The sequence below is a fragment of the Canis lupus genome, chromosome 16 (assembly GCF_048164855.1).
Source record: "Canis lupus baileyi chromosome 16, mCanLup2.hap1, whole genome shotgun sequence".
In the NCBI taxonomy this organism is placed as follows: domain Eukaryota; kingdom Metazoa; phylum Chordata; class Mammalia; order Carnivora; family Canidae; genus Canis; species Canis lupus.
This window is the reverse complement of record NC_132853.1, coordinates 14,332,423-14,347,084: the sequence shown is the minus strand read 5'-3', so window position 1 is coordinate 14,347,084 and position 14,662 is coordinate 14,332,423. Positions and strand designations below refer to the sequence as shown.

The following is a 14,662-nucleotide window of genomic DNA, read 5'->3' as shown; positions in this document are numbered from 1 at the left end:
ATATATTGGCAAGAAGGATAAAAAATATATTTGGTATCCCCCAAAAATGTGTGGTGTGAAGGAGCCTGAAAACCTGGGCTTTCATGCCAGCTCTGTTATTTACTAGTTACTATTTGCTTACTTACTTACTCATAATTCTGGACAAATCTCAACCTCTCTGAGCTCCAGCTTCTCGTAAAATGGGGAAAGTAACATCAACTTTGCAAACAGGATCATTGTGGGAGTGAAAGTATTTTGTAAAGGGCGTAGAGATGGGGTTGTTATGACCACGTCCTAGACGTTTTTCTCCTTGATCTGTATTAACAGATCCTAGGACTTTGGCTTTTCACCAACTAAAACAAACAGTCCTGCCCTGGATATTTGTCTGAGGGGTAGCCCTTTCTCATGGGAAGTGCTAGCCTTGCTCTAAGGAGCACTTCTTGCAGAGTCCTATAGTGGGCTAAGCAATCACCTGGGCACGAAAGGTGAGGACTGTCCTTAGGGCACTTGCAACATCTTTGGCAACATGTGCAACAACAAAAGATGTGCACAAAGCACCCATCAAACAACTGAAAGTGATGGGCAAGCAGAGCTGAGAGAGCACCATGTGAAGACAGAGCGAGGGCACTTTATCCACATAATCTCATTTAAACTGTAGAGAAATCTTATTGGAAAGATGTAATCCCATTTGTAGGTAGAGAAAATGAGACTCAAAAGAGGTTAAATTTAACACCACCCAGATGGTAAGCAGTGAAGCCAGGATTCAAACCCAAGCCCAGTCAAGGCCAGAAGTAACTTTGTTAGGCTTCTCAGTGAGAGCATGAATCCAGCTCTGGAGGAAGGCACCCACAGTGTTCATGAGCTTTAGGAGAAGCTGCATACCAGCTAAAAGAATGAGGTCTGGGCAACAGAGAAGGCCTAGAAGTTCCCTTCATCTCTTTGTGACATCTTAGGATACTGTCTTTCTGAGTTCTGTTTGAGTAACAGCTCTGTATATATGGGTCAGTGTCCTGGCAGGGGACAGAGGGCATAGTTAAAATGGATCATTTGAAAACAGTTAAGGGCATACTTACAAAGCTGTGGATGGAGTTTAGGGGACAAGATATAGGTAGAGCTGTTATCATCCCTAGGCCTGGAGAGACAAGAGAAGGCAGTTAGGGGAACTCAGAAAGGAGGCATATGGGGAGAGAACTGTCTAGGAGGAGCTGTAGCTTTCCTTAAACAGAATCAGCTGACCCATGGTGACCTGGTGGGTAGGGAGCTGAGGAATATGTAGACTGACCTCACTCTCCTCCTGCCTCCCAACACCCTGCTGGTGACTTTTCGAGCCAATCTCAATTAGCAGCCAGAAGTTAAGGGAGGCCACTGACATTGTCTATACATGTAGACTCCCCAGGGAACAAGCAGGGTGGAAAAAGATGGGGAAAGTTTCTGGAGGGATGAATTATCTGGCACAACATTCCTTATCAGCTTGGGTCTCATTTCCTGTTCTCTGCCAGGCCACTGCCCATTGAATACCCTAGCATTGGTGGGAAACAACACCACCTCTCCGTCCAACAGGGAGGTAGGTGACTGTGTTACAGGGCAGACTCTTTTCTTCAAAGACCCTGGCCATACTATCCTTGCTATTAAGATCTTGGAGCCCCAAACACTACCAAACCTGGGTCCCTTAGGATTCTGCAGCTACAAAGATGGTGTGTAGAGGATTCTGGATGGGAAAGCTGGCCAGAGGTCATGTGGGTAAGCCTCTTAGACAGCTCACCTTCCCAAAGAAAGATCAAACAGGACCAAGGCTGCCCTCTCCCCAGTGGTGAAATGCCTGATTTGGACAAAATGGTCCCTAAAGTCTCAGCCCTGAATTAAGTCTTCAATCATTCCTAAACTACTAGCATGGCAACAGGAATGAGCCGTGTGTGTGTGTGTGTGTGTGTGTGTGTGTGTGTGTCTATCTTAGATCACAATTTGGCCTCAGACAAGTCCTGTCTGCCTCAACCTTGCCTACATTATCCTCCATCTAAGGCAGAGAGATCAGGAGCTCATCCAACAGGTATCATTGAAGGGAACCTCAGGGGTTCTCCTACCTGTGTCTCAAATCCATCATTTTAGATCACATTCCATGATTTTGGGCAACTAGCTCCCAAATTCTTTGGTGATCTAGTGTAGCTGTGGCTCCCTCTTTCCTTTATTTTTCCCTAGCTTTATATTAGCTTTTTTTTTTTTAAAAGATTTTATTTATTTATTTGAGAGTGCTAGAAAGAATATGAATGGGGGGAGGGGCAGAGGCAGATGGAGAAGTAGGCTCCCTGCTGAGCGGGGAAGCCCAGCTTGGGGCTCAATCCCAGGACCCCAAGATCACGACCTGAGTTGAAGGCAGCCGCTTAACCAACTGGGCCACCCAGGCACCTCATGATTTATATGAACTTTACCACGCATTATGCTCTTCATTTTGCCTTAAAAGTACCACTTTCTATAGCCAGTTCTTTTCAATACGTTTTATTAGATAAGAATTAGAATTACACGTCAGAAAGATTGGGAAATGGATGCAGGAACAAAAATGGCCTATAATCCTACTGTCCTAATGCAACTAGTATCATTTTTGTGAATTATCTTGTAGTATTTTCATATCATACGCATGATAATTCACCTGGCTGTTTCCATGCTATAACTATCTGATTTTTTTATTTTTTTTTTTATTTTTTTTTATTTTTTTTTATTTTTATTTTTTTTTATTTTTATTTATTTTTTTTTTCTATCTGATTTTTTTCACCACATTGGATCATAACTTTTTTTTCATATTTCTTTTTAAAATATTTTATGTATTTATTCATGAGAGAGAGAGTGTGTGTGAGAGAGAGAGAGAGAGAGGCAGACACAGGCAGAGGGAGAAGCAGGCTCCATGCAGGGAGCCCGACGTGGGACTTGATCCCGGGACTCCAGGATCACACCCTGGGCCGAAGGCAGGTGCTAAACTGCTGAGCCACCCAGGGATCCCTTTTTTCATATTTCTGTGTAGTCTTTATAGTTTTGCAACCTCTTAAAGGTAATTGGCTATTTGTAGTTAGTTTTTATCTTTTATTTGTTAGAAATAAATTATTACTTGGGGCACCTGGATGGCTCAGTGGGTTAAACGTCTGCCTTCTGCTCAGGTAGCAATCCCAGGGGGCTGGGATGGAGCCTCCCAACATCAGGCTCTCTGCTCAGCCAGGAGTCTGCTTCTCCCTCTGCCCCTCCCCTTGCTCTTGCTCCCTCTTCCTCCCAAATAAATAAATAAATAAAACCTTTACGAAAAGGAAATAAATTTTTACTTTAAAATGATTGTTTAGGGATCCCTGGGTGGCGCAGCGGTTTGGCGCCTGCCTTTGGCCAGGGCACGATCCTGGAGACCCGGGATCGAATCCCGCGTCAGGCTCCTGGTGCATGGAGCCTGCTTCCGCCTCTGCCTGTGTCTCTGCCTCTCTCTCTCTCTCTCTCTGTGTGACTATCATAAATAAATTTTAAAAATAAATAAATAAATAAATAAATAAATAAAAATAAAATGATTGTTTAGGGGGTCGCCTTGGTAGCTCAGCATCCAACTGTTAAGCGCCCAACTCTTTTTTTGCGTAAAGATTTTATTTGTTTATTCAGGAGAGACACACAGAGAGAGGCAGAGACACAGGCAGAGGCAGAAGCAAGCTCCTCGAAGGGAGCCCGACATGGGACTTGATACCTGTACCGGGGACCACACCCTGAGCCAAAGGCAAATGCTCAACCGCTCAGCCACTCAGACATCCTAAGCGTCCAATTCTTGATTTCAGCTCAGGTCTTGATCATAGGGTCATGAATTTGAGCTCCATGCCCAGTGTGGAGCCTATGTAAAAAATAAAATAAAATAAAATAAAATAAAATAAAATAAAATAAAATATAAAATATAAAATAAAATAAAATAAAATAAAATAAAATAAAATAAAGGGATCCCTGGTTGGTGCAGCGGTTTGGCACCTGCCTTTGGCCCACGGCGCGATCCTGGAGACCCGGGATCGAATCCCACATCGGGGTCCCGGTGCATGGAGCCTGCTTCTCCCTTTGCCCATGTCTCTGCCTTTCTCTCTCTCTCTCTCTCTCTCTCTCTCTGTGTGTGACTATCATAAATAAATAAAAATAAAAAAAAAGAAATCTTTTAAAATAAAATAAAATAAAATAAAATAAAATAAAATAAAATAAAATGATTCTTAGGGACACTTGGCAGGTTTAGTCTATAGAGCACGTGACTCTTGATCTCAGTGTCAGGAATTCAAGCCCCACATTGGGTGTGAAGCCTATTTAAAATAATTTTTAAATGATTTAAAAAATTTCTAATGAAAAAAAAAACCTATAATCTCACCATCCAGGTAATACAGAATTATATATTATATACATATTATCCAGACAATTCTCAAAAACTCTTTAAAAAATAGGATATGTTGATGTTTAAAAAAGTAAAAAACCTCCTCATTGTCCATCTTCAACTTCTCTGCCAAAGTTTTCCATTATTAACAAGTTTTGTGTACACACACACAGTTTGTTATTTTTAAGACTGAGAGAATCATACAGTACCATAACCTGTTCTGCATTGTGCTTTTTTAACTTACGTTTTAGAGATCTCCTAAAGATCAGTAAATGCTTCAATTTGCTAATCAATGCCTATGTATTTTTTAAAGGTTTTATTTAGTTGAGAGAGAAAGCAAGTGAGCAAGAGAAAGCATGAGGTGGAGGGAGAGGCAGATGGAGGGGGAGAAGCGGACTCTCTGCTGAGCAGGGAGCCTGATGTGGGGCCCCACCCCAGGACTCTCAGATCATGACCTGACCCAAAGGCAGACACTTAACTGACTGAGCCCCCCCAGGTACCCCAATGCCTGTGTATTTTTAAAAATTATTTTTTTCATTATTTACTGTAGAAAAATTAGGAATTCTAGACAAGTAAATATGTGAAAACAAAATTACCCATTTATATCGACCAGTCATAACAACTTCTAACATTTGGCATTTATACTGCTTATTTTTTTTTTTTAATTTTTATTTATTTATGATAGTCACAGAGAGAGAGAGAGGCACAGAGACACAGGCAGAGGGAGAAGCAGGCTCCATGCACCGGGAGCCCGACGTGGGATTCGATCCCGGGTCTCCAGGATCGCGCCCTGGGCCAAAGGCAGGCGCCAAACCGCTGCGCCACCCAGGGATCCCTATACTGCTTATTTTTAATTAATTTAAGAACACCTTGTGATTTCCATACAGAAATTACAAAACAAGAAACAGACTTCATTTCAAATATATAAACAGTGCATTGAAGTTTAAAGCCTATTGATAACATTGTTAGAGAAGAATGTTAACTTACTCCAAGGCACTTAGGTATTCCTGGGGTATAAGCATGATTTCTCTTTTCCTTTCGCCAGGATGTTCTCAGGTTGAGGTCACTGCTCCTGCTCTGAAATATTTTCAATGTAGAAGATATGGAGTGTTGAAATCATGCTGACAGTTGGAGTTGGCCATTCCCAATCCCAAGCCAGAACCAAAAGGTAATGTAATGGCCACATTCTTCTTTTAAACAAGGTAAGTGAAGGGGGCACCTGGGTGGCTTAGTGATTGAGCGTCTACCTTTGGCTCAGGTCATGATCGCAGGATCCTGGAATCAAATCCCGCATTGGGCTTCCCTTAGGGAGCCTGCTTCTCCCTCTGCCTATGTCTCTGCCTCTCTCTGTGTGTCTTTAATGGATAAATAAATAAAATCTTAAAAAACCCACAAAAAAAAACAAGGTAAGTGAGAAAACAAATCCTAATTTAAAACCAGTACCTATCTTTGTGACTGCATCTGCCATGCATAGGTCCCACTTCCTGGTGAGCTCTGAATCTGACATGTTCCCCACCGCTAACATTTGGCATTAAAAACAAATCTTAAAAAAAAAAAAAAAAAAAAAACAACTTTTTCCCTTGTATAACATCTGATATAACTTTAACATCTTATTTTGTAGTCTTTTTATTTATTATTTATTTATTTGTTATTATTTTTTCAACATGGGGCTTGAACTCACAGCCCTGAGATCCTTAAACTCACGACCCTGAGATCCTGAGGTCAAGACCTGAGCTGAAATCAAGAGTTGGACACCCAAAGGACTGAGCAACGCAGATGCTCCTGTAGGCTTTTTTTTTTTTTTTAAGATTTTTATTTATTTATTCATGAGAGACACACAGAGAGAGAGAGAGAGAGGCAGAGAAAGAAGCAGGCTTCACGCCGGGAGCCTGATGTGGAACTCGATCCCGGGACTCCAGGATCACGCCTTGGGCCGAAGGCAGGTGCTAAACCACTGAGCCACCCAGGGATCCCTCCTGGAGGCTTTTTAACTTAGAATACAGCATGCATATTTTTCTCTGCTACAGAATATAATTCCACTATACAGGGAAACTACAGTATAATGTATCCATTTTCTTATTGTTTGACAATCAAGTTGTTTCTACTTTAAAAAAATTTATTTATTTATTTGAGAGAGAGAGAGAGAGAGAAAGAGAGAGAAAGTATGAGTGGGGGAAGGGGCAGAGGGAGAGGAAGAAGCAGGTTCCCCACTGAGCAGGGAACCCGAATCAGGGCTCAAGCCCAGGACCCTGGGATCATGACCTCAGCTGAAGGCAGGTACTTCACCAACTGAGCCACCCAGGTGTCCCTGGTTGTTTCTAGGTTTTTGTTTGTTTGTTTCTAGTTTTTAATATTATAAATAGTAATGTGATGAACATCTTGGCAGCTTAATCTTTTGAAAAGTTACTTTTATTGTATTTTTCTTATTGCACATATTTATTTAGAAAAATTAGGATATATGGATAAGAAAAAGAATAAAATAAAAATCAATATAACTTTACCCATCCATACATAAATTACCTTTTTATATGTAACTATAGTTCCTCCAGATTTTTCTAACAAAGGTATTAATATACTAGTTCTTTATGGTAACTGATTTTTTCATTTTATTTATCTTATTTTTTAAAGATTTATTGATTTGAGAGAAAGAGATCACTGTGGGAAGGGGCAGAGGGAGAGAGAGAGAGAGTCCTAGGCAGACTCCATGCTGAGTGCAGAGTCTGATGCGGGGTTCAATCTCACGACCCTGAGATCATATATTGAGGGGCACCTGGGTGGCTCAGTCAGTTAAATGTCTGCCTTCAGCTCAGATCATGATCTCAGGGTCCTAGGATCCAGCCCCACATTGGGCTCCCTGCTCAGCTGGGAGCCTGCTTCTCCTCTCCCTCTGCCCCTGCTCATGCTCTCTCTCACTATCTCTCTCTCTCAAATAAATAAATAAATAAATAAATAAATAAATAAATAAATAAAATCTTTAAATATATATATTATTTTTTCTTATCAATACAAGTTTTTCTTAGTAGCCATATAATATTCCATCATATGGACATACTTCTTAACTAACCTCCTGTTGGACTTTTGTGTTGTTTCCAGTTTTACTCTATTGTAAACAATGTTGTCTTCCACAGAGGATCTTTTCACATTTTTAATCATATCCTCAGGATGAGTTCCAAAACAAGAAATTACTAAGTCAAGAGACATGTACATTTGATGGATTTTGATCACCCCATCAAATTGCCATGCTCCCTGGTTGGACCAATTTGTACTCTTACTTCAGTCATGATTAGGGCGTGCCCACTTGCCTTTTCCATTCAGACCCTGAGTGGGATAATTAAAAATAACAACAACCAGCTGTCCCAGTTTTGACAAAAAATGGTACCACATTTAAATTTTTGAGTACTTAATTTCTAGTACTATTTATATTTCTTCCATGAATCAGTCGTTTGTTCAAGTTCACTCATTTCTCTATTGGAATGTTCATTATGTCCTCTTCTTTTATAATAGAAACTTTGAATGTTTCAGGTTTTTATTGTAGTAAGATACACATAACATAAAATTTACTATCTTCAGTGTTTTGGTTTTCTTTTTAGATTTTTAATTTATTTATTTGAGAGAGAGAGAGCGCCAGAGAGCACAAGCAGGGGGAGTGGCAGGAGAGGGAGAAGCAGGTTACCTGTTGAGCAGGGAGCTGGACATGGGGCTTGATTCCAGGACCTTGTGTTCATGACCTGAGCCAAATTCAGATGCTTAACTGAGCCACCCAAGCACCCCATATCTTCACTGTTTTTAAACATACAGTTCAGTGGTGTGAAGTACATTCACATTGTTGTACAACCATCACCACTATCAATTTCCAGAATTCTTTTTATCTCCAAAACTGAAACTTTCTGTCCATTAAATACTAACTCCCCATTGTTCTCCTCTCAACCCAAGACCTGAGTAACCACCATTCTGCCTTCGGTCTCTATAAATTTGACTACTCTAGGTATCCCATTTATAAGTGGTATCATCAAGTATTGTGTTTTTGTGACTGGTATCTTTCACGTAGCATAATGTCCTCATCCTTTTAGCATAAAGCTTACGTAGCATAAAGCTTCATCCTTTTTGTACCATGTGCCAGAATTTCCTTCCTTTTTAGGGCTGAATACTAGTCCATTATATGTATGTATCACATTTTGCTTATCCATTCATCCATCTATGGATACTTGAGTTGCTTCCACCCCTCCACTGTTGTGAATAATGCTGCTAATAATAAACATGGATGTACAAATACAGGCATATATTTTAAAAACATTTAAGTTCGACATTTGCCTTTTAATTTTGCTCATCATATTTCTCACTTGCTAAGGTTAAATATTTTTATTTTAGTCAAAACCATTGATTTCTTCCTTTATGGCATCTGACATGATGTCAAGCTTTAAAAAATCCACCCCCGGAATCTTAAAAAAAAGGGGGGGGGGCAGCCCGGGTGGCTCAGTGGTTTAGCATCGCCTTCAGCCCAGGGTGTGATCCTGGAGACCCGGGATCGAGTCCCACGTCGGACTCCCTGCATGGGGCCTGCTTCTCCCTCTGCCTGTGTCTCTGCCTCTCTCTCTCTCTGTGTCTCTTGTGAATAAATAAATAAAATCTTAAAAAAAAAAAAAAATCCACCCCAGGGACGCCTGGGTGGCTCAGCAGTTGAGCATCTGCCTTTGGCCCAGGGCATGATCCTGGAACCCCAGGATCGAGTCCCATGTCAGGCTCCCTGCGTGGAGTCTGCTTCTCCCTCTGCCTGTGTCTCTGCCTCTCTATGTCTCATGAATAAATAAATAAAATCTTAAAAAAATCCACCCCTATTTTAATACATAATACTATATATTTTTTCTAGTCTTTTATATATATTTATACACTTATATTTATAATTCACTTGAACTATATTTTGTGACACCAAATAGAGACTTTGCCCACCCCATAAATGGTTAACTAATCATCTCATCACCATTTCCTCCAGCAATTTTTTTTAAGATTTTTTTTTTTCCTAAATTCATGAGAGACACAGAGACAGAGAGGCAGAGACATAGGCAGAGGGAGAAGCAGGATCCATGCAGGGACCCCAAGGTGGGACTCGATCCTGGGACTCTAGGATCACGCCCTGGGCCAAAGGCAGGCACTAAACCTCTAAGCCACCCAGGTACCCCACAACCAATTTGAAATACACGTCTCACACACACATCTTTGGGGATGTTTCTGGACTTCCTGTTTGTTTCCTTAGTTTCTGTGTTAATTAAGTTGGGAAAACTTAAAGAAAGGATGCTCAGAGGTGCCTAGGTGACTCGGTTAAGTGTCCAAATCTTAATTTTGGCTCAGGTTATGATCTCAGGGTTATGAGATTCAGCCCCGTGACAGGCTCCCCACTGGGTGTGGAGCCTGTTTAAATCCTTTCTCTCTCTCTGACCACCCCCCCCCCAAAAAAAGGATGCTCAAAGGCAATGATAGCCTCATGATACACTTGAAGGTCAAAGGCAAGCTGCCAACCTACCTTATCTGTATTTCCTTCCTTTTTTTTTTTCTTTTAATGTGATGCCTCTGTGTTGATTATATTTTGTCCACTGTTGTTTCCTGTCACTTCTTTAGACTTCTTGGAAAGCTTTGGTGAGGATTCTTAGGATATATGCAATCTTGATTTTCACTGAACACTAGAGAAGCACCTATAGATATAATAGCAAATGTCAGTGGATTTTGGATTTCCCTGAAAACTTTTTCAACACTTCTGGGTATGGTCAACAGTCCCTAAAAGGTAGGCAAGCTGCCAGGATTGTCATACTGGACGCCAGGTTTTTCTCTGCAAGGATGTGGCGGGTTGTGGTGTGGGAGGCAGGTGAATTAGGAAGGCACTGTGGGGGATCCCTGGGTGGCTCAGTGGTTTAGCTCCTGCCTTCGGCCCAGGGCGTGATCCTGGAGTCTCAGGATCAAGTCCCACATCGGGCTCCCTACATGGAGCCTGCTTCTCCCTCTGCCTGTGTCTCTGCCTTTTTCTCTCTGTGTGTCTCTCACGAATAAATAAATAAAATATTTAAAAAAGGAAGGCACTGTGCAATATGCAGGCAACCTTTATATTCATAAACAGTTCTAAAACTCCACTGCTTCAAACTAGGCTTGGGAAGCACGCTCTTACGATGCTGTGGGCTCCCCCTGTCTCTGCTCAACTCCAGGAATGTAAGTGATCCTGGGGCGGAAGTAGCTTGAAGCCTGGAGGGAGCTGGTCCTAGGGTCGGCCGGCATGCCTGGTCAGTGTCATACTGTTTCAACTACTGTCACTTTAAAATATTTTAATAATTTGTAGGGCACACCAGTTTTCATTTTAGGTATTGAGAGCAATTTAATTTTTTATGCATAACTTTCTAGGTAGATAGAGCAGGTGTCCTCACTCAGCAAGTCCAGTTTGCCTTGCAGTAGAACTCTGAGGGCCTGACCCCTCACCTAGGGCTCCAAAAAAAATCCTGCTTTCCTGCGCCGCGGGGCGCGAGCGGACCGGCCGTGGCCTCCGCGGCTGCGGCGTAGGAGCGCGCACCCCAGCCGGCCGGGCCGCAGCTGCCCCAGCTCCGGGGGCGGGGCCGTGGCCGTGGCCGTGGCCGCTGGGGGTGAGCGCTCGGGCCGCCGCGCCCGGGCCGCAGGCGGAGTCGCGTCGTGCCCGCCCCGCCCGCCGGGACCCGCGCCGAGCCCCGCGCCCGCTGGCGCGCCCTGCACCGCCTGCGGCAGCCGGTCCTCCTCCGCCCAGTGGCCCGCGGCGGGCCGGGAGCGAGCGGCCGGGCGAGGCATGGCGGGCCGCCGGGCGCCGGGGGAGAAGCGCTGGCAGCTGGTGCGCTGGTGAGTGGGCACCGGGGGGGCGCGGGGCCTGGTGCGGGCGCTCACCCGCGCGCCCTGCACCCCGAGGTCCGGCCGGGCGCGGGAAGGAGCGCGGCGCCGGCCCGAAGTTTCTTCTCGAGCTGAGGTTGCGGGGCGGGGTGTACGCGGAGCCGCGGGGCTGCCGGGTCCTAGCCGTCCCCGCGCGGGGTCTTGGCGGTTCTCCGGAGAGGTGGGCACTGGGACTGGGACCCTGTCCCTGACGTCAAGGTTTGGAGGGACTCCAGGCCCTTCTTTCACAGGCTGTTGGCAGGGTTTCCCCCCTGCCCTCCCCCCACCCCCAGCTCAGCTGTCTGGTTTGTGCTCTGGGGGTCCCCCGCCTACCTCCTTTCCTTTGGTCAGGCCACGGAATTGGGCCCCAGGGCGCACAACCCGCAGCCTTCAGCGACCCTGTCCAAGGGGGATGCCCCGTCTCTCTACACAGGGACTTCTGGGGGTGGGCGCTTTGGGGTTGTGGGCTTAGAGATAGGGGCCTCGGAGGTGAGGGACGAGGTCCCTGTGTTGGTGGGTGGTTGCCCCCACCCCCACCGCGGCCCTACCTAGGCCTCGGGTATCAGGTTACCTGACTGCAGGCTGAGCGGGTTTCAGACGCAGCAGGGAGTCACCTGGCTTGGGCCTTTGTCTCCAGTGTCCGAACGAATGTTGAGGGCTGCTTCGGCCAGACGCCTGACCTCTGCTTGGCAGGATTTAGACTGCAAGGTAGCCTGCTTTGGGCGGACTCCAAGAATCAAAGGAGATGTCTGGCTGGGACCACTCCCTGTCCCACATCATCCAACCCACATTGGACCAAGGGGCATCTCTGTGGTAACATTCTGGACTCATCTCCCTAGGTATATTCTGTAGCTGGAAAATGAATACAAATAATATCATCAGGGGCCCCTGGGTGGCTTCGTAGGTTAGGCGCCTGCCTTTGGCTCAGGTCATGATTCTAGGGTCCAGGAATCAAGCCCCATATCAGGCTCACAACTCCTCTGGGAGTCTGCTCGTCTCTCTCCCTCTGCCTGCAGCTTTCCCTGTTTGTGCCTATGCTCTCTCTCCCTGTCAAATAAATAAATAAAATCTTAAAAAAAAAAGAGAATAATATCATCAATAATAACAAGCTGGGCTTCCTGCACGCTTCTTACTGGCTCTGGGGTCCAGGTGTTGCACTACTCTTCATAGTGATCCTCAGGGGAAGGTTTTAGCGCCTCCATTTTAGAGATGAGGAATCGGAAGCTTACAGAAGGAAGGTCTCTCATGAATAAATAAAATCTTAAAAATAAATAAATAAAGGCAGAGAGCTTGGATTCCTGCTCTGAATCTCTCTCTGCCCTGGTACTGCCTGGCTGGATTGGATCTTGGGCTGAAGTGGATGATGCATGAACTATTGTTAGTGCCCTAGTTAGGTTTTGGGTTACCTTTCACCCCCCGGATAAAAGTCCATTACCGTGAGAAGGTCCTGAAGATGTGGCTTAAGTGGTTAGGCAGCTTGGCAGGGAGCTTGAGGGCAAGATACCCTCCGATTCTCATGGTGTGCTCCCAACATGTCAGCCTTGGCCCCTGGTTCCAGAATTTCACATTGAGTCAGTTTGCTCCACTCAAACTGGCTCAAGAGAAAAGGGATTTATTGGCTACAGAACTGAGAACTCCAGGGACTTTTCTTTGTTTTTTTTAGATTTTATTTATTTGTTTGTTTGTTTATTTATTTATTCATGAGAGACACAGAGAGAGGTAGAGACACAGGCAGAGGGAGAAGCAGGCTTCATGCAGGGAGCCTGATGTGAGACTTGATCCCCGGACCCAGGATCACGCCCTGGACAGAAGGCAGGCCCTAAACCACTGAGCCACCCAGGGATCCTCTCCAGGGACTTTTCATGTTTCAGGCACAACTGCTCTCAGGTGCTCAAATGTCACCAAATAATGCTCTATGCTCTTTGTCCCTCTGCTTTCCTCTGTTTTGCTTTTATTTCCTCGTGGAGGCAAGTTGGCTATCAGCAGCTGTAGGCAGTTCTCCAGGTTAGTGACCTTCATGGGGAGAGCTTTCCTAGTTCAGTAGTCCCAGGATGTCATCCCATTGGCCTTGCTTGGGTCACATGACATTCCTTGAGCTAATCACTGTGGGCAGGGGGATGGACTCCTCAGTTTGGCCAGGTTGGGTCATGTGCGGGCTTAGGGAGCTGAGGCCTGTGGTCAGTTCTACCCCAACTACAAGATTTTGAATGGTAAGTTATTGGGTAACAAAAACACATGGAAACTCACAATAAAGTTAAAAGGCAAACTAGAAACTGGATAACAATATAGACACAAATTAGGCTCACTGCCAATTTGCTAAATGTAAGAAGTGCTCTCTTTTTTTTTTTTTTTTTAAGATTTTTATTTATTTATTCATGAGAAACACAGAGAGAGGCAGAGACACAGGCAGAAGGAGAAGAAGGCTCCATGCAGGGAGCCCAACATGGGACTCAATCCCAGGACCTCAGGATCATTCCCTGGGCCGAAGGCAGACGCTCAACTGCTGAACCACCCAGGCATCCCAAGAAGTGCTCTTATAAATAAGTTTAAAGGGTGCCTGGATGGCTTGGTCAGTTAAGCAGCTGACTCTTGATTTTAGCTAAGGTCATGATCTCAGGGTCATGAGATCAAGTGCCTTGTGGAGCCCTGGGTGGAGTCCTGGGTCAGGCTCCACAATCAGTGGGGAGTTTGCTTCTCTCTCTGCCCCTCCCTCTACTCATGCTTGTGTACTCTCTAAAATAAATAAATAAATCTTTAAATAACAGATAAATAAATTTAAAGAGAAAACAGAAAAAGAACAAAACCACCACTGACTGGGTGGCATAAACAACAAACATCTATTTTTTTTCACGGTTCTGGAGGCTGGAAGTCCAAGATCAGGGTGCCAGCATGGTCAGGTTCTGATGAGAGCCCTCCTCCTGGCTTATAGATGGCTGCCTTCTCACTGTGTCTTCAACATAGTGAGAAAGCACATAAGCTCTTTTGGTATCTCTTCTTCCTTTTTTTTTTTTTAAAGATTTTATTTATTTATAAATATTTATTTATTCATGAGATACACACAGAAAGAGGCAGAAACACAGGAAGAGGGAGAAGCAGGCTCCCTGCAGGGAGCCCAGATATGGGACTCGATCCCAGGACCCCGGGATCACGACCTGAGCTGAAGGCAGATGCTCAACCGGTGAGCCACCCAGGTGTCCCTTATTTATTTATTCATGAAAGATACAGAGAGAGGCAGAGACATAGGCAGAAGTAGGCTCCCTCTCAGGAGCCTGATGTGGGACTCGATCTCAGGACTCCAGGGATCATGTCCTGAGCCAAAAGCAGACGTTCAACCTCTGAGCCATCCAGGGGCCCCCTGGTGTCTCTTCTTCTTAATAAGGACTTGAATTCTATTGGATCAGGGCCTTATATAACCTTAGTTCCACAAAGGCCACAATATAGTTG

At 44.6% G+C, this 14,662-nt stretch overlaps 1 protein-coding gene across 2 annotated transcripts in view; it reads left to right on the top strand.

Moving 5' to 3' along the window:
* Positions 1-5,390: 5,390 nt before the first annotated feature.
* Positions 5,391-14,662, top strand: part of RAP1GAP2 (RAP1 GTPase activating protein 2) — a 222,238-nt gene continuing 212,966 nt past the window's right edge. The window contains exon 1 of one of the 2 annotated variants that reach the window (XM_072778999.1): positions 5,391-5,513. In XM_072778999.1, the coding sequence (XP_072635100.1) occupies positions 5,464-5,513 (50 nt within the window). In that variant the 5' untranslated portion in view covers positions 5,391-5,463. Of the gene's footprint in view, positions 5,514-11,126; positions 11,192-14,662 lie in introns of those variants that run through there. The other variant, XM_072779000.1, reaches the window with a different exon arrangement.